Raw genomic sequence first — 22,653 nt, 5'->3', positions numbered from 1 at the left:
TGGGGGGTGGGGTGGGGGGGGGGGGTGTGTGTGTGTGTTGTGTGTGGGGGGGGGGGGGGGGGGGGGGGGGGGGGGGGATGCTTGTGTCTGATATATTATCCAAAGGATCAGAGCAGATGAATGGAACCATCACACCTGGCAGCCAAGCAGAGAAATCCCCACACAAAGGAAAACAAGACAATGCACAGGACACACACACACACACACACCTCACACACTTTCACATATTCACACCTTAAGCTCAAAAATGTGCTACATATGCACACAGTTTGCAAGTGGAAAATACCTCAAAAAAAAAAGGGTTTGAATGGAACAGAAGCATACTTTAAATCGTTTAGATCATGTACCCACCAGACTTAAAATAGCAGAGAAGGAGAAAGAAGATGAAAAGTAAATGAATATACGGTATAAAAATATAAACAGTACAATAAATGTCCTGCAAGAGAATAATTATGAACAACATTAATGTAAATAATGCCCGTTTATTTCAAGATGTGTGTGTTTAATAGTGCCTCGACACAGAGTGCATATTTTCATTAATGTGTCTTTGCTGCAATATGCTGTGCTGGGTGCGCGCGTGCACGATCGCGCGCATTGTATGTGTGTATGTATAGTGTTGCAGTGGGGAGCATGGCGCACAATAGGAAGCCCATACTGTATGTCGGGATCTGGTTGCAATCGTCGACGCATCCAAAAGGCTGCTGAGTTTGACTATTCAGGGATGTCGAGGCTATATTTAGTAGGTGATGTCGGTGGCTGAAGGAGCAGATACCGTTGCACCGACTCCCGTGGAACAATGTCAAACCTTATCAGGGAAACCGCTGGGCATTAAAGGAAAGCAGCTTGACACCGCAGTAGAAACAAGTGCAGCGACCGCAACAAGAACTACAGTACAGTGCAGTATAGTTTTAATATAAAGCTTTTATTTTGAAAACACAATCAGCATCTTTTGAATATTTGGTATAAAAAAATTGACAAGCTCAGAGTCCTTCAGTGTGTCCTTGACAATGGAGATCAATGTGGTGTGAAAACAGGTTGATCTGGACAGACATTAAGATGCATCTCAGAGAATTATACAGCGGCTTGATTAACTCAGTAAACATGATTATGGATTGCTGTAAAAAAAAAAAATTAAAAAGATGTAACGGCTGAACTGTTTGAAAACGGGACAAGATATTAAAAAGCTGTAAGAAGCTGGTTAATTGGCCCTGAACACTTCACAGGTGACTATGACGCATCTGCGTTGGATCCACTCTTGCTTTCACTGAGGGACTTTGCCAAGTAGCCAATCAGACCGAGGTATTCCTTGAAGGACACCTTTCCATCATTGTTCTCATCCAGTCCCTTCTGCATCTCTTCAATGGCAGAGGAGCTGCTTGTGTCCTGAGCGAGAGACACACAGTTTTGACATGCTAGAAGATTATATCAGAGGGTCAATGCGTAACCACAAAGCGCTGCATACGCCCTTACCTCCATGAGGCCGCCAAGCTGTGACTTTACCAGTTTCTTGAAGGATTTTGAATCTAGGTTCTCCTTCCCCCTGGCAGAAGTGAGAAACGTGGTCACCATTGTCTTAATGGCGGACTCCATATCGCTGTAAAACAGAGACGCAAGGACACAAAGCAAAAAGGAGAATTTAGTGGCGGAGGCAGCGCGGAGAGATACGGCCGTATCTTGGAAAACAGACTCTCAGACACGATGGCGTTGCAGCAGTTCCTGCGAACATAAAACCACATTTCCACTGGGCCTGGAGTAAATCTCATATTCAGTGGATTGCTTGGAAGAAAGGAGAAATAATGACAGCAAGACCTTGAACTGCTTGTGCACAGCTTGATTCTGTCCAATCACATTACGTATTATACATGTATTCAAACTGAGGAACACTTAATTTGAATGAAATGATGAAAAAGGTGAACACGTCGACCTAAAGTGCATTTCATTTAAAATGTCATATCAGACGGGTGACCTCTCTCCTCCCTCTCTACCCAGCGTAAACATGTGAGAAAGGTGAGACGCTCAAATGATGTCAGCATAGAAGAGGAGGAAAGGGGGGAGAGGAAAAGGTCCCAGCCCAGAGACTCTCGGAGGTAAACAGAAAGAGGGTGTGATGGAAGACTGAAGAGAAGGGGAGTCTCTCTGAAGGTAAACACAATGGGAGCTGTGATCTCTGACAGTGGACATCTGATCCTCAAAAGCAAGCAGGAGGCCGCAAGTTCAGATTACTGCCTAATGCGCGGCTGCCTCAGCGCGCCTCGTCCCACACTGGAAAACATCAGCAGCTGTCGGCAGCAGGCTGAGCACAAACTGCCCTGCTGCTGGCTCAGAAACTAAACGGAAAGAAAACCCTCTTACATGCGTGTAATTGCATGAAAACAAAAGTAATGTTGCAGCTCGTCAATTGTGCCGACTCTGCATCAATGTTAATGATGTTGTAGACACTGGATATGAGACATTAACTCCACTGATCCATGTCATGTTTAACTGGGCAGCTGATTACTACTAACTTTTCTGACACGTTACACTAAGCACAGGTTACCCCATAGGTGTGTCTAGTCCATTTTAGGGATGCTCAATCACCCATAAAAATCCTTTTTTTAAAGGGTTGTCTATGGTAAAATGACAAAAAAAAGTAAGTTCAGTAGTAGAAAGTATGTGGTTGGGGTGACATTAACCAAATGACATTAAAGCCGCCCTAAAGCTCTGTCCCTAGAATCACCCCTGGGTTACCTGTAAATAAAAAAAAAGACATATCTTGGGGCTACGGTGAGTTTGGTAAGTAAAACTTTTATAGCAACGAATCTTTACAATGTAACATCATGTGTAGTTTAAGATCTAATGTAAAACCACATGTTTAAATATTGATGAAAACAACGATGGTTCTGCGCACGATCGCTCGAAGAAAGGCATTACTAGCAACACCTGGGCTTTTCCTGCTATGACAAATATCTGCTGTGAAGAAGAAAAAAAAAGACTTCTGTTGTTTGCACAAATGAACTAAAGGAAGGGAGGAAGAAGGAAGGAAGGAAGGAAGATCTCAGGAAACTGAAATTATGAAACCTTGGTGCCATTCCAGAGACAAACACCACCCATATAAGGCAGGTTTTCAGTGCGTGTTAAACTCTGGAAAAGCAGCAAAATAAACTATAATCAAAACTCTGTGTGTGTGTGTGTGTGTGTGTGTGTGTTGTTGACGTGTACTATTCTTCCAAGACGCAGTGCACAAAAAAAAAAAAGAAATAAATAAAGGAGCTGCTCACAGCTGCAAAAGCTTAAAACTAATTGCCTTCGGTAAAACAGGTCTGGGGCCAAGTCAGAAAACAAACAACCAAATAAAACGATTGAATCCTACATTCTGATGTCTGCCTGTGACGTACAGTTAACGGCGACATTTCTATGTTTAACTCCACACTGGCTGCAGGAGTGTGCGATTTGTTAACAGCGGACTCTGTGCGCGGCGCTGATTCTGGGAGGCCTCGGGCAAAGGCATACTTGCGCTGTCCCCTGTGTACAAACTAGTGAAATCTGTCGGAGTAGATAGGAGGAGGGGTCAGGGGTTGTGGGTTTTTGTCGATGCACTGCAGGGCCTTTGCACGTTCAAGAAGGATTATGTTTGTCATTGCTAAATATACCAAAAGTAGTCATGTGTATTTTGTTTCTGGACACTGCCCCTGGCTGGATGGTTGCAGCGTTTTTACGGGCCATGGATCAGTGCACAATTTAAATTATTCTCTGTTTAAAATGATTAAAAACAGAACGAAGGAAAACGACATGCTATGGTTACCGGTGCCACCTTAGACACAATTCGGCCTTTTGAAGCGTCTTTCTGGGTTATTCCCATTACGTTCTGTAGCCTCAACAAAGTAAAATTCCAAGGTAACTGCTCGCTGAGAAGAAAAGGCCTGCATAAATGCTGGAGACACTTGAGTAGAGTTTATAAGTATCGTGGCAGTGCGTGTGTGTGTGTGTGTGTGTGCGTGTGTGTGTGTGTGTGTGTGTGTGTGTGTGTGTAGGGGGGGTATATTGGAAACTGCCTCGAGGGTGACCATGGGATGGGTAATGATGATGTACAGCCCTGGCTAATGTTGTTGGAGTAACTTTAGAAGCTGGTAAATCTGCCATCTGACACAGATGTCACACCTCAATACTTACACTATGCACCTACACCGACCTACACACAAAGACGCACAGTTAGACAGGCAGAAAGGTACACGCACGCACACACACACACGTCTAAAGAAGAAGAACACCAATTAGGATGACTGCTGCATTAACCTAATTACGGGGTGAGTGAGAGCAGGCACCCAAACCCTGGATTCGGTTTCATGTCTGCCTGCCGTGCCAACACACACTCTTTCCAACATACAAGTCAGCCTGTCAACAACATGCCGGTCATTATTATTTAACTGGTTACCATAATTGTCCCGGCACCTTCCTAACATCTTCCACAAGTCGAACGACACACGGGGTCAACCAGAGTGGCTTGCATCACAGGCCATACATCAAAATGCCTGGCAGGCCACCATCTATTAGTGTCTCCTCTGAGCGTGATGGGAGGGAAATGAAACCGAGAGGGCTTCGGTCAGAAATGGAGACAGTGGGGCCGCTGAGCTACAAGCAGGTAGCAGGGTTTATCTGATAAGAGGAAGTGGTAGGCCGGCCAGGTGTGTGTGTGTGTGTTTGTGTGTGTGTGTGTGTGTGCGTGTGTGTGTGTGCGTGTGTGTGTGCGTGCGTGCGCACACGCTGAGATCACATGAAGCTCATGTACGGCTTCCCCATTCAGGTTCGGAGGAAAGGGAGTAAGATTCCAGTTACTTCAGAAAGATAGAGGATTATGTGAAGCCAGTTCGCTGCTTTATCTGAGCTCCTTCCAGGGAACTTTGTGACATTTAACTGGAATGGCCAACTACACACACAGTCATTCATGGTTTCAGACTGTTCAACAATGTGTTACTTATGATCTCCACTTGTTAAATGTGGGCTACGAACGAACCTTTTTGAATGTCTTCAGGGGCCTGAAGTTGCAAAAACTATCTAGTAATTCGCCAGTTAAGAAACTAAAATATGTGTGTGTATTTAGAGGAACATGTAAAAGAATAAAAATAGCACATAGGGAATCTATACTTGATCCATATAATGAAAAGTTCTGAGCTAAATTTGATCGTTTTATCACATATTTTGTGTCAATGTGGGGGCAAAGTTACGCAATTAGGAAATCTGATATTTCTGGGAAAATTTATGTATTTGTGTATTGTGCAGTGTAATACAGATACTAGAACTTGTTAATTCTTGTGGGAAATGACTTAGGGTGTAGAGACGTGCTGGAAAGGTCTGCCTTGCTGCCTGGTTGAGCGCAATTTCAGTCAAGTGAAACATGGTATCATACACTGCCTTGTGTTTTATGCCTTTTTTTCGTTCGGTTCAAATGTTCCCTGACAGGCCGCGGGGCATTAAGATGTCTCAACGTTATATGTCACACTGAATAAACAACGTCGATATGGCGCAAAACCCGGTGAGTTAGGGTGGGTGTTGAAACGAGCTCTAAGATCTGACTTGTCCCAACCAGTTTACAGGTAAGTCAGGTGTGGCCAGCCAGCCCAACCCAGCCCACTCCTCCTCGACAGCGCACTAGATAACATAAAGTCCCTGCTATGTCTGTTTCTTTATGTCTAAACTAGAAACATCAAAAATTTTTGCCCACAGACCAAACAGATCCTTGTTCTGGAGTAGCACCCAGGAGGCATTGATTAATCTCGGAGGCTGATCAGCTCCACCCTTGTCGTCTTGTTTGCGTTAGGTGTGACTGACTCACTTCCTCCGTGGGCATGTTGCTTGTCATCGCCCAGGTCCGTGTTCCTCCTGCTCTGGTCAGAAGCCTTTCGAGTTTCACTACCGGAATCTTATCATAACGTTAATAATTCAGACCGATAAGAATCAGACCTCACCGAATCATCAAAGTATGACTATTTAACGGAGTGATAATGGCCTCGGCGCACATGCCAGGGCTTGGGCTATTCATCGCCGCGCGTAACGGAGACGTTAGGGGCTTGCCCGTGTGCCACATTTACATTTAGCCCCGACTAATCCTGACAATTTGTAGAGCGACCAGAGGCAGGACTGACACACAGCAGATAAATAAGTAAACGTAACTCGGGACTCCAGTTTCTCTGGAAGTGTAAAGGGACTGGAGTTGGGTTACAAAGAAGCAGAACCCGATCTCTGTGACCACCAAGCTGGGTAATGACAACAGAGACGTGCGCAAAGTATATAAAATTGATGACACTGTGCAGAAAATAACTTCAACCTTTTGTTGGTTAACCAGGAAAATTATTTAATTTAAGGGAGGAAAAAGTGATGGACTAGAGGTTTTGCACAAAATTAAAGACCAGAAGAAGAAAAAACTCACCTTTAGGACGGGAACAAGAGACCAAATAAACAATTTCTTCTATCTCCTTCTGTCTCACCGATCCTCCTCTTCAGTCTTGCGCTAGATTAAGCAGCAACGCATATCTTTTCCGTGATTTAACCTCTCCGTCCAGCCAACTTTTTTTTTTTCATTGTCATAGGGCGTGTGCCTAAGAGAAAAGGAATGTGGAAAGAGGCGCAGCTTGAGCAGCACCGCACATTTTCAGCAACATTTTGTTTCGTTGTCCTAGAAAACAAAGTGTGTTTATAACGAGGTTTATTACATATTTGAAGTTTGCCTGCGTGCTGCGCGTTTGCACGTGCGTTTCTACATTTCCTCCATGGCACAATTTCTCCAAACGTGTAATAACAGGCGCTCGTGTTGGTAAGCGCGTGTTCACAGTTTTCCTCAACAGACAGATGCTTCGGAGCCACACCCTGAAACTCTTCAAAGCATGGAAAGATAGCGTTCAATGGGGACAAAAAGAGGCATAAGATAATAAACTAACAGATACGTGCCCAGACATAAGACAACACAAACGCATTCGTTACAATTCATTAAGCTTTTTATTTTTCAGTCTGAAACTCCAACTCATGATCTGCTGAGACCACACCTCTGTTTGTGTCCTGGAGGGGCAGGATGACTTCCAGGAATGCTTACTCACACTTATTCCCAGTTTTCAGACAATGCATTCTCACACTGCAGCTTCACTGCACTGTTGGCCCAAAACCGCAAGGAATAGTGTGCGTGTGTGTGTGTGTGTGTGTGTGCGCGCGCTGGGTCAGGGCTAAGACTGGTTCGAATAGTGCTATTACTGTCCAACAGTACTCCGCGACTCTGATTGGCATCTGTTTGTAAGAGAGAGGGTGAAACGAGGCAGCATTCCGCAGCAGAAACAAACTTCAGGGTGTTTTCCATTTGGATGATTAACTTTTTTTTATTATTATTATTTAACTCCATGACACACAGACAGCTACTGCTCATCCGAGGACGCTCTATTGGCTGAACCCGCCATGCTTGCTTGCGAGATGCCCAATCAGCTGCCAGAACTCCAGGAAGTTGAGCTCTCCATCATTGTTCTTGTCCAATGAGCTCATAAGTTGGTCAGTGACAGCAGGGTCCCCTGCGTTCTGGAGAGAAACAGAAAAACACATTAATCAAACAACAACGACACAAAAAAAACAACAACCCTGACATGAGGTGAAGGACACTCTGGTGCGTTTTGGGTTATGTGTGTGGGGAGAGGAGACATAGACAGAGGCAGGCCGACATCACCGGCGCACACAACAGTTACAGCATTTGTGCAACTTCGGCAGCGGAGGTTTGGCACAAGAATCTACGACTCTGTCACCATCTAGTGGCCACGGCGATACAAATAGAAACGTGGAATTTTCCACAGTTGGAAACGCAGCCCTGTATCCTTCGTAGGGCCTCAGGAACTGCAACTTTCTGTCACTGTGCTCTCGTTAAGCATGCAGAGTGCAGACAACGCAGCCACAGGAAGGCAAGACTGGGCACTGGAGAGAAGTGTCTTTCTGGATGACAAACTCATTGCTTATAAAAAGGCCACAGAAGAGCCTGTACCCCACTCGAATATGAGATAGATAATCTTTGGAGTGGAAAGAGAAGGATATTTTAAGTACTGGATATGAATCAAAGGTGCAGTACAAGGCCACAACCGTTAAAGTCTGCTACATAAATAAGAGATGACTAACACGTAATTACATGCTCACAGGAAAAACATCCAATGTGGTCTCCAGATGATACCCATTTCAGCGAGGCTGTGCCCCTTCGAGACTGCCGTTTTGCAGGCAAACCCGGTCTTCCTGTTAGTGCTGAAAATACTGTAGCTGTAGTTGACCAGTGTCTTTTAAACTGGCAGCTGAGGACATCGTCAAAATATGCTGTGTTTTTGGTATTTAATGTGAAGTTCTAGGTGACAGAGGACGAAGAAAGTTGAGGCTTTCAGCGTATGCTACACTTTGTTGGATCGGTTCAGCGCTGGGTTACAGACACACACGGTTGTGTGGCTATCTTTGTGAGGACCTCAAACTAATTCTAATCTTAACCCTAAATCCAGGCAATAATGGTCTAACAGCTCTTTGACACAAAGGACAAAATAATTCAAATGTCTGGATGTAGATTGCTGAATGGAAATCTTCAACCTAGTGTGCAACAGTACAAATTCAACACTAATCTGTTTGTTAAATTCACACTCTTTACCTTGACAAAGTTAGGGAGCTCTGATGTGACAAGTCTGCGAAACTCCTCTCTGCTCAGCGTCTCAGAAGAACCATCGCTGCTAGAGTACGTCTTGAACTGGGACACCAGCACACCGATGGCAGACTCCATTACAGCCTTCAAGACACAGAGGAAACATTAAGTCTTAGGTTGATCATGATATTAATTCCTAAAATCATCTCAGTTCTGATACAAATTAGGATCACAGTCTGATGAAAGATAAATTTGTGCAAAAAGAGGCAGCATAATGAACCAGATCTGCAGAGACAGATGTTGGAGACTCACCGACTCAGGTATGTGTGTAGGTGTGCTGTGAGGGAACAAGTCTTCCTTGTCTTTTTCTAGCCTACCTCTCTTGGTAAAGAAAATAAATCATTGCAGCCGGTAAAATATAAACCACGTTTCGCCCTAAACCACTAACCTTTTTCCATGACAGAGCTACATTTTTAGATAATATTGTCACGGAAACCGGAGTAAAGATGGGTTAAATGTACAACAAGCGTAAATAGTTTGCATTTTTAATGCTTACAGACAATTGCCCAATCTTTCCCCCTCTTTGTGTTTGGAAATGCTGCAGAGAGCAAAAAGAAAGAAGTAAATCAGATATAACTATACGGCCCGTGTTATAAAAACTTTTCAGAATGAGGCACTGGGGGTTTTCCACAAAACAGTCATATTATTTTTAATTTATATTGAAGCCCAGGCTCTGACAGGATGTGCACAATAGGCATATTAGGGAAACAGTTACTGCCAACAAGCACATCCGTCTGATTAAACATTTCCACACTCAAGTTTTGTTTCTCAACTGTGTGACATAAACACACCTAATCAGGCAAAACATTAAAACCACTGAAGGGAGACGTGAATAACACTGGCCGTCTTATGACAGTCAAATGTTCTGGTGGGAAGCTTTTGGACTTTCATGTTGACATTACCAAGACACGTAGCACCCAAGTAGACTAGACCAGACACCTCCACTCCTTAGCAATGGCACTCCCTGGTTGCAGCAGCCACCCCCAGCAGGATGCGGCCTGACACAGACACACACACACACACAAAAACAGTTTAGGAAGAGCAAAAAAAAAAAAAACATGAAAAACAGCACAAGGTGTTGATCTGGCCTCCAAATTCTAAACACCACAGGAAACCCTCAGGAGGCCCATTAATATTCTCTCTATTGATGGGTCACAGCTGTTCTGGAGGCACAAGGGAGACATAATAATGTTATGCCTGATCGGTCTATATCTCTACCCAGTAGTCCACAGTTCTCCTCATTCTATCCCCTTTGTCACCATTGAAGGAGAGTGCAACACAAAGTAAATATCTTAAGAGAGCGTTCTGTTCTATTCAGTGCTGGAAGTGCATCAAGACTTTCCACGGGGAGCAGCTACTACTGAGTGTCTTATAACTGATATTTTCTGCAGGTGCCTCTATTCACAGACTTTATGAGGTATGTTACAGAGGAGTCAGGGGGCGTGTTAAGCATGCATTAAATGTTTGGGTGCTGTGTGAGTTCCAGTTTGTGGGATATAATAAAACTGTACTGTAGCAGTCGTTCAACACCATAAAGAGGAACGTATGGACAAAGCTAAATAGTTAACCAGGTCAGTATTCCACTCACAGGCTTAATGATTGACTGACGCAACAGACTCTGATACTGAATAACGTAAAGTCGCCGTCGTGTCAACCTCACCCTCTTTTCCTTTTCCTCTGGTGTCACTGGTCAGGTTGGCGTTTCACAGACCTAGATGATTCTAAAGGAAAACAAGTAGCACATCCCTGGAAGAAGACAGAAAGGGCCAATCCGAGTTTGTAATAACTGTTAAACAGAAACTGAGAAGCTGGTTGCTATAACAACCATAAACGTAATGCACTTTTATGTTTGATAAAAGTAAAGATCTCACCTCTAATTTTCCTTTCAGAATTTTTAAGATTAAATAAAAAAAATCAGCAGTAACTTGAAACTACTGACTGTTTCCTGTCGGTGTTCTTTAAAGATGAAATGATCAGATCAGGTGAAAGAAAACAAAATCCAGTCAATTCATCACAGGGAGGCTTTAAATTTATTATTTTTTCTCTCGTGACAACGGAAAAACACCAACTCCCAAACATTCAAAGTTCACAGAGCATGTGGCTCTGCCTCAACATCAGGCTACATTTCATAAACTCACTGGTAAACATACAAAACTTTCTACCCTCGCCAACGTACTCATAAACAAATGCTACATTCATAGTAAAACAATTATTACAGACATTTTAGTGCACGACAAGAGTTCTGTACCCGAAAGGAAACACACACATTGCGTCAATATCTTATGTGCCTCCGATACGTTTTCTTTTTTTTTTCCAAACTATGCCAGCATCTCTAAAATAAATTACATATATACTTCTAAATTTCAGCAAGTTATTGAACACATGTTTAATGCAATATGTACAAACATCAAAATATCAATAAAGAATTCTCAAATGCTGCATGGAGTATTCACCTAATCTGCTGAAGCCTAATTAAATAAAATAGTTAAGAATAAAGCTTAATTAAGTAACATATAAATATGGCGTACTGTAGGTGCAGGCCTGATCAGTGAGTAGACTTCGACAGTGTTTGCAGAGGAAGTAGTGGCGTGTTTGAATAAAGTAAATACCAGTGTGAGACATCCAACCCAGTCCAACAGGTCTACTCTGTCTTAAGCAGAAGGAGAATGCAGCAGTGTGCACAGAAACCCTTACAAAAACACTACGGTCTGACGTACATGTGAGCCCTTCCTATATCGCTGTGTTCTATGTACGTGCATGGAAAATACAAACATTTGTTGAGTGACAGATGGAAGTGGTAATACAAAACAAACCGTCCTGCAGAAAGGATGACAAGTGGATAAATGTGTACGTTTGAAGCTTTGTGGTCGAATTTGATTTGAAATGTTCCCTTTTGATCCACCGCCCCCGCTCCTCTTAGCTGCTTCTGACAGATCCATCAATTCCATCATTTCATCAGCCACGTCCTTGGCCGCTCTCCTTCCTCCACTCCCCTTTGATTTTCTCTTCTTTCTCTCCAGCTCCCGGCGCTGCAAACTTCTTCATTATTTCCCTTTCAAACTCCTCCATCTCTTCCTCTAAGGCGCTGTCTTCGTCCTCCTCTTCGTCCTCCTCGTCCTCGTCCCCTTCCACCATGTCTTCCAGAATATCTCCCAAATCCTCGACAAAATCGTGGAAGCTCATCTGGTCGTGAACAAACACTCCATCCTTGAAGAACTCGGTGGCCAGCTTCTGCAGCTCTTCCCTCTTGGACTCCTCCACTCCCGCCTCCTCTGCCTTGGCCAGGTAGGTTTGGAGGACGGCCTCAAACTCGGGTAAGGGGACGGGGAGCAGCCGCTCGGCGCGGGCGCAGCTCTCCGGCGAGTCGCACTGCTGCCGTGGTTTGGGATTGTGCTGGAGGCGGCGTCTTTGCTGGACCCAGTACTCCGGCTCTCCCATGGAGGGTCTGCGGTGCGTGTGAGAGGGCTTCTGCTCGGCGTACAGGTGCTCTCCCTTGTGGCCATGGTTACCAGCAGACTTGTGCACATCTTTGTTTTTCTGGGAGCTTGATCCATCTTTTTTTCCGTCTCCATGCAGCTTTTTCTCTTTCTGTCCTCTTTTCCAGTCCTCTTCTTTCTTGTCCCACTGTTCCTTGGTTTCATCCTTCCTTTTCCATTCCTTCTCATGTTTTCCATCTTTCACCTTCCACTCGTTCGCCTGTTTCCTCTCATCCTTCCCCGTTCTGTCTTTCCCAGAGCTTTTGCCGTCTTCCCACTGTTTCCTTTCACCCTGCCCTTTTCCTTCTTTATGGTGAGCTTTGTCATTTTTATTCGTCCACTCCGTGTGTTTCTTCCACTCTTTGTTCTCTCCTTTCTCCTTCCAGTCTTTCTTTTCCCACTTCTCTTTGCCACTTTCCTTGAAGCCGTCTTTCACTTTCTTCCATTCTTTCTCTCCCTTCCATTCCTCCTTGACCTTGTGGCTATTCCCACGGTCCTTCCCTCCCTTCCAGTCCTTGTTCTCCTCCTTACCCTTCCACTGTTTACCTTCATCCACTTTCTCATGCTTCACCTTTTTCCTGTCTTTCTCTTCCTTCCGTTCCTTTTTTTCACTCTTTTCTCCCCACTCTTTCTTAACTTCTCTATCCTTCCACGGCTTTCCTCCATCACCCCTAGCCTTCTCTTTCTTCCAGTCTTTCTCCCTCCATTGTTTTGTCTCGTCACTCTGCCTCTTTTGCTTACTTTCCTTCACTCCCTCGTTGTCGTACATTTCTTGCTCGTGTTTTTCCTTCTTTCCTTCTCTTTTACCTCCATCTTTACGTTCTTTTTTCTCTCCATCCTTCCATGCAGACTTTTCTTTCTCTTTCCCCTCCGTCTTCTTTCCCACATCATATTTATCCTTCCTCACATCCTTCTTCTTCTCCTTCTGGTCACCCAGTTCTTTCCTAGCCTCGTCCTCGGCAGGTACAGCTGGGGCCTGCTTGCCGTCCTCCGGCTGGCCAGTTGGGGGCGACGTAGCGGGCTTCACAGGCTCTTTAGCAGTCTGACTGGGTGCTGGAAGAGACACCAAGTGTTAATACAAACACAAAGAGCGAGGTGTTCACTTAACCAAAAGTAAGAAGAAGAAGAGAACGACTAAACTTTCCTTAGCTTTCTAACAACTATTATTCTTCTACTCCCCTCCCTACCTCCTCCCTTTGTACCTGAGGAGAGTTTTAATTCAGTCAGAGTGGATCTCAGAGTTTCTAGTTCTTTCTGTAGGGCCGGGATAGATTCCAGCTCTTTCTTCATCCTCTTGTTCTCTTTCTGAAGGACAGGGAGAGATGCCATCTCTGTCTTCAACCTACTGTTTTCCTTCTCCACCTCCTCCCACCGCAGGCGCTCCTTCTCTCCCACTGCTGCCTGTCCCTTGGCTACTTTTAGCTCCTCATTCTGTGCCTGTTAAAAAAAAAAAAAAGAACAGAAAAAGAGGGCTCTGTGAAAAGAATTACACACTTACTGGCGTGTTTACGCACAGAAACAAAGTGGTGTATGTGCACACACACACACACACACACACACACACACACACATTGAGGAGCAGAGATGAAGTGAGAGACAGAATGGAGTCACACCTGAAGTTGGGCTTGTAACACAGAAATTTGCTCGTTCCCTTCAGCGAGCTTATTTAGAAGCTGTAAACTGTCGGCGTCTACTGCGGGCGGAGGAACCTCGGGATTACGCCACTCCTGTCAACAAATTGCACACACAGTGTAACGCACAATCGCAGGATTGTAGGTGGCTGTTGCTGCCAGACGGGGTGGTCGCGAAGAAAGCGAGGTGCATGTGTTGATGAGACGGGAAAAAACAAAAGCAGCCCAGCTGGTAGACAATGGCAGGAATGTCGCCAATGCGGTGGGAGGCCTGCTAAGCGTATCGCACTAAAAGTTTTATATTCTGGCGCTCATTGTACTGTAAGACGGGTACACAAAACGGCATGTATGATGAATAAAAGTTGGAGGAGAGAGAACGCAGATTAGAGGGAGACGTCAGACTGACCTGTTTTCCCGGCACCTCGGTATCTTTCAGCTCCCTCGTACCATAGTCACTCTCTGCAAATCATTATGCAGAACTTAATGTCGGCGTGCATAATACAGTACACTGACAAAAGAACGCACAAAAGCTCCATACCGCATAACCCATTATTAAATATCACAGTTTAACGTGCACCTACAGCTGAGCATGTAAAAAGGCATTTATATCATTGAGTTTCATTACAAATCCACACTTTATTAAAGGCTGGGAAAGTATATTAATTGCTGGTTGAAAACCTTGTAACTCTTGTTTCAACGTTCCTTTCACAGTTTACACAGTTTACATCCGAGTTACAAAGTTTTCTTTTGACATCAGCAAGTAAAACTCTATGCAAAAGCTCTTATCTTTTGTAGAAAGATGCAAAGTTTTTTTTTTTTTTTTTGGCATGCACACTCAGACATGGACACACATGCTGTGGCCGAGGAAGAAACAGAGGTGTGCACTTAACAACACGCAGAAAAACCCTACCCTCATCCAGGTCCATGAAGACACCTGCAGGTTTGATACATTTAAGTCTCGGGGAACTCTTCATCTAGTCAACGCACAGTCACCTTCTACTATTTGGTTTAGAAAAATCCATCTCAAATAGCATTAAGCCAGAAAGCACACACTGAATGTTTATCCTACCTGAGAAAAAGATGGTGCCGAGGCCCACGAGAATGACGGCGCCCAGGATGCACTTGTTCAAAGTGAAGCCGCTGTCGTCATCCCGTTGCGGCATGTGAAACTCTTCTTCCTCTATTTCTTCCTCTCTCCGTCCAATCTGTTCCAGAGCGGCCAAGAGAGACCTCCTCCTCCTCACCCCCGACTCTCCCTCCTCTCCCGTCTTCTCAGTCCTCTCCTCACCCGCGTCCGAGTCACCCACGGGGGAGTCTGGAGCTGTCAACAGAACAGTAGGGGAGCCGTTGTTATGACAAACGTGTTTCACTTATTTCATGAACACAAACTGGAAAAAAAGCAGATAATTTATTACATACGATTTCATAGGATTTGTTAGTCAATCTTATTTTCTGACATTTGTTTTTATGCATCGTTGTTGCACATTATTGGGCACAAATTGTTTTCCTCCGCTTACACAGTGAATGTTAGCCCTTCAGCCATGCCACTGTAACTAGTCTGACAAAACTTCTCACAGAGGTACGACTTATTTATTCTTTAGCGGTACTTTCTTATAAACTGCACAAATAATGCTTAAAAGCTGAATAAATTACAAAGTGATTGAAATTCTTCTTCTTGGAACTCCAGGTGAAGAACATTTCATATTTTCAAACAATTTTCAAATTTGCATCGTTATTATTACCGAAGAGCAATGGTAATACAAATGGCCACTGCGCACAATTTGCAGAACAAGCGTATGCAGAACAGAGCAAAGAAAGGATCTTTTTTTTTTTTTTTTTTTTTGATGCTGCAGCAGTATAAAGAGCTGCGGACCAAAGTCACCACACTGCAAAAAACTTTCAAGGACCAAGTCCCTCTGAAGCCAATTTACTTGTGCGGGGTGTCACGCAGTGAAAAGTTTCCCTGTCACATCGCGCTCTCCTCCTAATACCAACCACAGCCTCTCCAGACAAACCCCTGGCCCAGATACTGAGCAAGTCCATAACCAGCTGCTCCACCAAGCACACTTCAAACACAAATGGTACATTTGGCTCAGTGCCCAAAGACCCGATGGAAAGCACAGACAAACATCATGTGATGATCTTTGTTATTATTACAATGAGGAGCACATAAAAAATATCCTCGAGTTATGTAACGATCACGTGACTCAAGTCATACCTGCATGTTTTCCCAAGTCAGTGGTTTTTGGATAATGGTCCGACTCCTGCCCTTCTTGGTGAAGCTCCTCCCCATCAAGAGGAAACTCTCCGCCTCCAAGGGTGTCTGTGCTCGGCGGTGAGGCCGGGGGCTCTTCGGGTGAGGGAGTTATGTGGGTGTAGGCACCGGAGGAGGAATCCGGGTCAGGGCTGAACTGTGCCAGGCCCTCAGGTAGGCCCTTTGGTTGGCTAGCTTCATCACTGCCATGCGCCAAGTTGCCAGAGACATCCGAAGTGGAAGGAATGAGGGTATCAGTGCCAATGGTGGGCACAGAGGTCTGCTGATCCGTGCTGGAGTCTCCACTTAGCTCCGCTGATACCTGGAAATAGAAAAATCAGGACATCACTGTCAGTCAGAGGTTTTGGGGCAACCTATATATTTTTTCAACTTTTTTAGCCTTTTTCTTTCTAAAAGACAACCTTTGCGTGACATTTTATTTAGCGATGTACACTTCTGACAACAAACCACATGAGCCTGGCATCAACTTAAATGAGCTCCTTTTCTGTAAGTTTCAAGTTAGAAGGATAATGTCAGAGCTTTGCAGCCATTTGGAGAAACGCAGCCAGCTCAATCAGGATCAAGTGTTCGCCACAGCTATGGACACACGGACAGTTGTGTCCACTTCTTCTGCCATTCTTAAATGAATAATCCCTCAAACCACGCATCAACAGACAGACAGAATTCTTTCATTTCAAATTCCCAACTACATATTCAGACAGGGTTTGCAACAAATGGTGCTGCTGCGTAACAGAATGTGATGTGTGTTTTCGTGTATTACCGGGCAGTCCTCCACAGGGAGCCTCTTTGCAGACTCTGCATCATTTGCAGGCTGGTTGTCATCCCCAGGACCTGGCTCATCAAGCACAGACACAGGACGGGAGGCATTTAAGGTAGCTGTTCATTTTATTCTTATTGTGAATCCTTGAAATGGAGCAATAACTGACTAGTGACACTCACACCTGCCCCAGTGAAAACAGTGAGGGGCTTTATTTTTCACTTCATCAATTTAATTTGATTAGAGAAGCAATGCTATACATTAAAACAGGTCTGTGTGTTGGAAATATATTTCCCCTGTGCCATTAATAAGATAAGATTTAATTATCCCTTCAGGGAACTGAAGGTGTTACAGTGGAACAAAATACAAACAAAATAGGTACAAGAGAAATTACATAAAACTAAATACGTTGAGGTACAAAATAATAATAATAATAATAATCTCATAGATAGTGCCTTAATAGAGCGTGAACACACCTGCTGCCGCTGTTCTTTCCTCATGACGCTCTCCATCCCCTGCCAAAGGCCTCAGGGTTTCAGCAGCAGTTTCCTAGCACAAAGAGACAAATGATAGAGAGTCACATACTGGACACATCTACAGTGACTGGCCAAAAAAAAAAAGTCACCATCTGGATTTAAATGTAATTGTAATAAGTAAATAGGTACGAGCCTCCTATTGGATAATTACTGCATGGGTGATTATCTTTCAGCTGGAAACAAGTTATTTAACCCCAACTGATGCAGTGAGTGGCTTCTGATTTCCTAAACAACCATGTGGAAAGACGCCTCCGTGGTTGTGGAAAAGATGTTGATGATGATGAGAAGGGTCAAATCACTGGCATGCATCAAGGAGAGAAAACATCTAAGGCGATTGTAGAAAGTCCTAAAATTGGGTTAAAAAATGTCAAACTCATTGTTAAAAACCAGAAGGATAGTGGGGACCCATCGTCTTAAAGGAAGAAATGTATTGGAAAAAAATCCTGGTTGATCCTGACCTGTGATCACTTCAGTGTTTGGTAAAATCAAATGGAAGAAAAACACCATAAATATTTGACTCTGGATCCATGGAAGAAGGTCATGTGGTCTCATGAGTCCAGATTGACCCTGTTCCAGATTGATGGGGCATCAGGGTAAGAAGAGAGGCAGATGAAGTGATGCCCCATCATGTCTAGTGTCTACTGTACCAGTCTGTGGGGGCAGTGCTATGATCTGGGGTTGATGCAGTTGCTCAGGTCCAGGTCGGGCGTCATAATGACCAAAGAATCAGGTCAGCTGACTCCCTGAATATACTGAATGACCAGGTTATTACACCAATGGATTTTTTTCTTCTCTGATGTCGTTAGCATTTTCTAAGATGAAAACGTCAGGATTCATGGGGCTCAGATTGTGAAAGAGTGGTTCAGGGACATATCATTTTCACACGTGGATTGGCCACCACAGAGTTCAGACCTGAACCCCATTGAGAATCTTTGGGACGTTCTGGAGAAGACTTTGATCAGTGGTCAGACTCTCCCATAATCAGTACAAGATCTTAGTGAAAAATATATGCAACACTGGATGGAAATAAATTATTATTATATTGCAGAAGCTTCAATGAAGCTTAACAAAATATTAGTGTGTGACATTTTTTTTTTTGGCCTGACAGTGCATTATTTAGATATGATTGTCTGTACAGTCAGAGCTGACGTGAACATAGTGAATATCCGGATTATTTCTCAGAATGACTCTTATTAACGATGTTTAGTGACAAAGTGACACCACCGAACATTAAATCGGATAAAACAGTCGGGCTTATTATAGAATCCTACTTCATATTCAGGTGACCCAAAAGAAAATCAATTGGGACAAGGCCTTTTCCTTATAAAAAAAAAAAAAAAAAAAAAAAAAAGATAACGTATTTCCATTGAGGTCATTCACAGCAACTCCACATATTCCTTTGCTCTTTAAAGAGTGACGATACCTCAGGAGTGACGATGGTCCAGCTGTTGTTTGCACCGCTGCCGCCAGACATGGCCCCCTGGAGGCTCTGCCTGTCCCTGCAACACAACAACAAGTAACAAATTACATGATCAGGAAAGGATGGGCTCCAGCAACACCCGCGACCCTAGTGAGGATTGAGCGGTGGGAGAAGATGGTGAGATTAGATGATCAGGAAAGGTTCAACGAGAAGAAATAAAATAAATCTTTAACACAACATTCGTTCACAGGACAAAGATTTATTTGTTTATTTATTTAACTACTGCAAAAGCCTTTTGAGTTACTACTACTACGCCTTTTTTAGCTATTAGTACGACTTTCATCTCACTTCTGGCAGTCAACAATGTCGGCAAATAAATCAGCGAATCCCTCATTACTAGTTCACTTACTGAAAAGACAGTTAGCCTGGTGCCACTAGTTGTGCGATGCCACTTTAAGAAATTTACATCCACTGTTTAGACATGCACAGGATTTGAATACATGCCTCTGTTATTCAGCCTCACCCTCTCTCTAGCCAATAAAGGACCTACTGTAAGGTGCTGTACATGCCTAATGTGTGTGCATGTGGGCAGGAAGTCTGATTGTCCGGGAGCATTCAGTCCTTCATTAGTAGTTCGTGTGTGTTGCGGGCCCCTTGGTCAGCCTGGCTTTTGACTAGCGGAGAAAAGTTTTGGCAGAGACACGGGTAACTAAGGCCGCCACTATTCCGGTGATCCAGACAGCAAAACGGGCTGTCCATTTCAAAGCCACTGCTGTGTTAAACAGATGTCTGCTAACTGCTGACTGTGGACTGTGCGACTGCACACGGCACAGGAAGTGCACGTTCTAGAGCAAGATAAATGAGTTTTTGCCGCTGCACTCGAAATATAAGTGTGAGGTATTACATTTTTACAAAGATTTTCCTTCCACACGACCTAACCCCAGATAATATAATGTAACAGAGAGATGCATATTTATCACGTACAGTCTGGTTGCCTTCCACAAATGCAGAACGAACCAGGCCTTTAAGTTAATACCACATTGTCTGAGTAATGACACACTTCACTCCCCAAATTCAATTCTCTCCCAGCTCTGCAATTTAGGTCTCCTAATCGAGTGCCTCCCACGAGAAGTCTGCTGAATCTAGCCCCGGGCCCAAGGAGCATTGTGGAGCATATAGTGGAATGGTTTAAATAGATGCTGGCTAAATATAGCCAGCGTGAGATTGACTAGAGACAGGGGAGGGAGCAGGCAGAAGATGGCCGTGGGGAACACAACAGACGCGGCTGTGTATTCTAAGGACAGTTTTAAAAGGATCGGAAGATTTGTTTTAACCGCCTTGTCTGGTCTTATTCCATCATCTGTAAACAAATTAAAACTCTAAAGCTCAAGCTTTGGGAGTTGGTGCCGTGTTAACTTTGTATATTTAACAGATACTTGGCACCCTGTCTCGTCTCAGTTTAACCTCCTCAAAGAAAACAACACTGGGCCTTCAGTTTGTGTACACATGTGCGTGTAGGCTACTTCCTGAGCACAGTGCAGATACATGGATGGGTACACCAGCGGATCTTGGGCTCTGCAGGGAAAACTGACCAAATAAGGTCAAGAGAATAAACTACAGGATATCCCATCAGGGTGGCAGTTCAAACTAGCTTTACACAGAGCATCTCCAACAAGGCAGCCAGGTCACAGAGTTATATATGCAAATTCAAGCAAAGGTGTGTGTGACAAGATGAGGCAGGAAATGACATGTCGCGATGAACTCAAAGAAAAATAAAACGAGTTAAACTCTCGTTTACGGTCAGTCTGGGCGAGGTGAATAACCAACGATTTAAAAGTAGCACGCACAAAAAAGTTAACATTATTCGCTGAGAAAAAAAACAACTTTAGGCTTCAACTATGAGTCCACGGTCTAACCAGGAAAACGTGAAACGACGTCGGCGGTGCAGAAAGAGAACAAACAACAGAAAAGGCGAGAGTAGGATGCAAAGTTAAACTCATATTCGGGTCATTCTTACCGTGGTCGACCACTTAGCTTCAGACTTCACAGTTTGTCACAGATACAGCTGCAGGCAGAGGCACTTCTGAGTCTTCTTCCCATCCAACTTGGGAACTTGGAACATGCCTCCTGAACTTCACGAGCCACCAGCGCCTCGTCCAATCACAGTCAGCGGTTCTAATGATCCCGCCCCTCGACCTCGAGATTGACCAATGGCAGTTCAGCGCCCCCTCTCTTTCTCTGGGACGTCTCCCATGATGACTGACACATGCAGGTGATGAAGAGACTGAAAACACACATTTTTGAGGGTGTGTTTGACGCTTAGAGTTAACGCGTTTGCTGTTTCCAGACGGAAGGGACCTTTACTTCCTTAAGTACACAGATAATAACTAATGACCTCCACTAATCTTAGTAGGGAATTAAGCATTTGTTTAAGATAACGGAGAAGCCTGTTTATTCAACTGGTTTTGGGGCCTATGGTTTGTAGTCGTATTAAATTTTCTTGCGCCGACATATGTTTTTAGTTATTATGGCAAACCCCTTTTAGTCAAAAGGCTGGACTAGACAATAGTAACACTTTTATGTTTAATTCAGTACAATTTAACAGCACCACAAGCTACATCCTCCAAAAATGATCACACAATTGAATTACCACTTTTCTTGCACTGTGTCAACACAATAAAGTGTACCTTGTGAATTGGCCGCTGAATGGATGTTACAACAATACACAATACACAATACAATACAACCATATAGTGGTGCACATGTTGTCAAATTAGATAAATGCTGTAACTCCAATCAATGGCACATTAAACAGCTAAGTGTCTATTCAGTATATGTTAAAAATCGAATCAAATCCAAAACCAAATGAACAAGAATCCACACAAATACACAACATCTTTCCATTTATCACTTCCTTTATTCATTGCCACACCAGTTGTGTTGTACAGTGGGGTACATCAGGGGTGCCATATCCCTGGGAAATCTCAGGTCTTCAGGGCTGAATTTGGAAAACTGCAACCCAGTCCCACAATAAACATCAGCAACCACTTGAAATGCGCAGGCGTGTTTCCTGGAACGCCCCAAATGTGCATCCTGTAGACACTGAAGAACAAAAACACAAAGTTTCAACATTTTGAAAGATTTTACGATATGGTCATCAGCTGTTAGTAATTAAATGTTACTGTATAAGATATGAAGATTTTAGTAAGTCATAACAAGACTCATACTTGCCAGTGCTTTGACAGCAATGCTGACCAAACTGATTTCTGAAGAAATTAACGCTGGTGGGAAGTACAGCAGCCAGTGGAGAAAAAACGGAAAAATCAATGTTTTACCACTTGATGTACTCTGTCTCAGTCCGTCAGTCCAGGATCTCTTTGATGCACCAGCAGCACAGAAGGAAATAGAGGCACTCCTTAACCGACTGGATGAAACCGTAGGCGAAGTTTCCTCCCAGAAAGTTCTTGCCCCGTCCCAAGCCCATGGCCATGTCCCTCAGGTGCTGTCCCAAGGAGGAGGAGGGCATCGCCTGGGGAAGAGGACGCTGGGGGTGCATGGCTCCGGAGAGGAAAGGGAGCGACCAGACCAGAGGCAACAAAGAGGGCAGTTGGTGAGAAGAAGTAGGTGAGGTGTGACAAATAGGATCGGACTGGGCCCTTGCAACAGCTGAGGTCTGCTCCGTGTTCCCGGCACAGTGTGCTCCTCTACTTATAACCTCCGATACCAAGTGCGAGCTGCTTCCATTCATATCCGGCGTTTTCTCGACTCCGTTTCAAACGTCCGCCGATTGATCAGACACCGTGTTTACCTTTGCTGTGCACTGCTCCCCTGTGTTCTATGGTAACCCCGCCTCCCCCCCACATAGGCTCTAATGACCCCTG

At 44.1% G+C, this 22,653-nt stretch overlaps 3 protein-coding genes across 9 annotated transcripts; all 3 read right to left on the bottom strand.

Moving 5' to 3' along the window:
• Positions 1–903: 903 nt before the first annotated feature.
• Positions 904–6,572, bottom strand: si:ch211-105c13.3 (uncharacterized protein LOC325758 homolog). Its single transcript, XM_047598012.1, has 3 exons — positions 6,404–6,572; positions 1,471–1,594; positions 904–1,383 (listed from the first exon to the last, which is right to left on the bottom strand). Exons 2-3 carry the CDS (start codon positions 1,588–1,590, stop codon positions 1,228–1,230), a joined length of 276 nt encoding a protein of 91 aa, XP_047453968.1. The 5' UTR covers positions 1,591–1,594; positions 6,404–6,572; the 3' UTR covers positions 904–1,227.
• A 378-nt stretch (positions 6,573–6,950) lies between these two features.
• LOC125015925 (protein S100-A11-like) lies at positions 6,951–9,644 on the bottom strand. Of its 2 annotated transcripts, none has more exons than XM_047598014.1 (3): positions 9,580–9,644; positions 8,627–8,761; positions 6,951–7,533 (listed from the first exon to the last, which is right to left on the bottom strand). In XM_047598014.1, exons 2-3 carry the CDS (start codon positions 8,753–8,755, stop codon positions 7,399–7,401), a joined length of 264 nt encoding a protein of 87 aa, XP_047453970.1. In that variant the 5' UTR covers positions 8,756–8,761; positions 9,580–9,644; the 3' UTR covers positions 6,951–7,398. The 2 variants fall into 2 exon arrangements, with proteins under 2 accessions (XP_047453970.1, XP_047453969.1); XM_047598013.1 differs by lacking the exon at positions 9,580–9,644 and adding an exon at positions 8,930–9,109.
• A 1,044-nt stretch (positions 9,645–10,688) lies between these two features.
• Positions 10,689–20,940, bottom strand: pbxip1b (pre-B-cell leukemia homeobox interacting protein 1b). Of its 6 annotated transcripts, none has more exons than XM_047598005.1 (11): positions 20,790–20,940; positions 18,776–18,851; positions 17,293–17,365; positions 16,820–16,890; positions 16,003–16,360; positions 14,854–15,105; positions 14,695–14,718; positions 14,191–14,243; positions 13,767–13,880; positions 13,356–13,590; positions 10,689–13,206 (listed from the first exon to the last, which is right to left on the bottom strand). In XM_047598005.1, the coding sequence occupies exons 2-11, from the start codon at positions 18,824–18,826 to the stop codon at positions 11,633–11,635; spliced, it is 2,805 nt and encodes a 934-aa protein (XP_047453961.1). In that variant the 5' UTR covers positions 18,827–18,851; positions 20,790–20,940; the 3' UTR covers positions 10,689–11,632. The 6 variants fall into 6 exon arrangements, with proteins under 6 accessions (XP_047453961.1, XP_047453966.1, XP_047453964.1 ...); XM_047598010.1 differs by having other exon boundaries at positions 13,500–13,590; positions 20,790–20,939; XM_047598008.1 differs by lacking the exon at positions 13,767–13,880.
• Positions 20,941–22,653: the final 1,713 nt, after the last annotated feature.

This window comes from Mugil cephalus, chromosome 11 (genome assembly GCF_022458985.1).
Source record: "Mugil cephalus isolate CIBA_MC_2020 chromosome 11, CIBA_Mcephalus_1.1, whole genome shotgun sequence".
NCBI classification, from domain to species: domain Eukaryota; kingdom Metazoa; phylum Chordata; class Actinopteri; order Mugiliformes; family Mugilidae; genus Mugil; species Mugil cephalus.
Note: the sequence above shows the minus strand (reverse complement) of the source record. Positions and strands in the feature narration are given on the sequence as shown.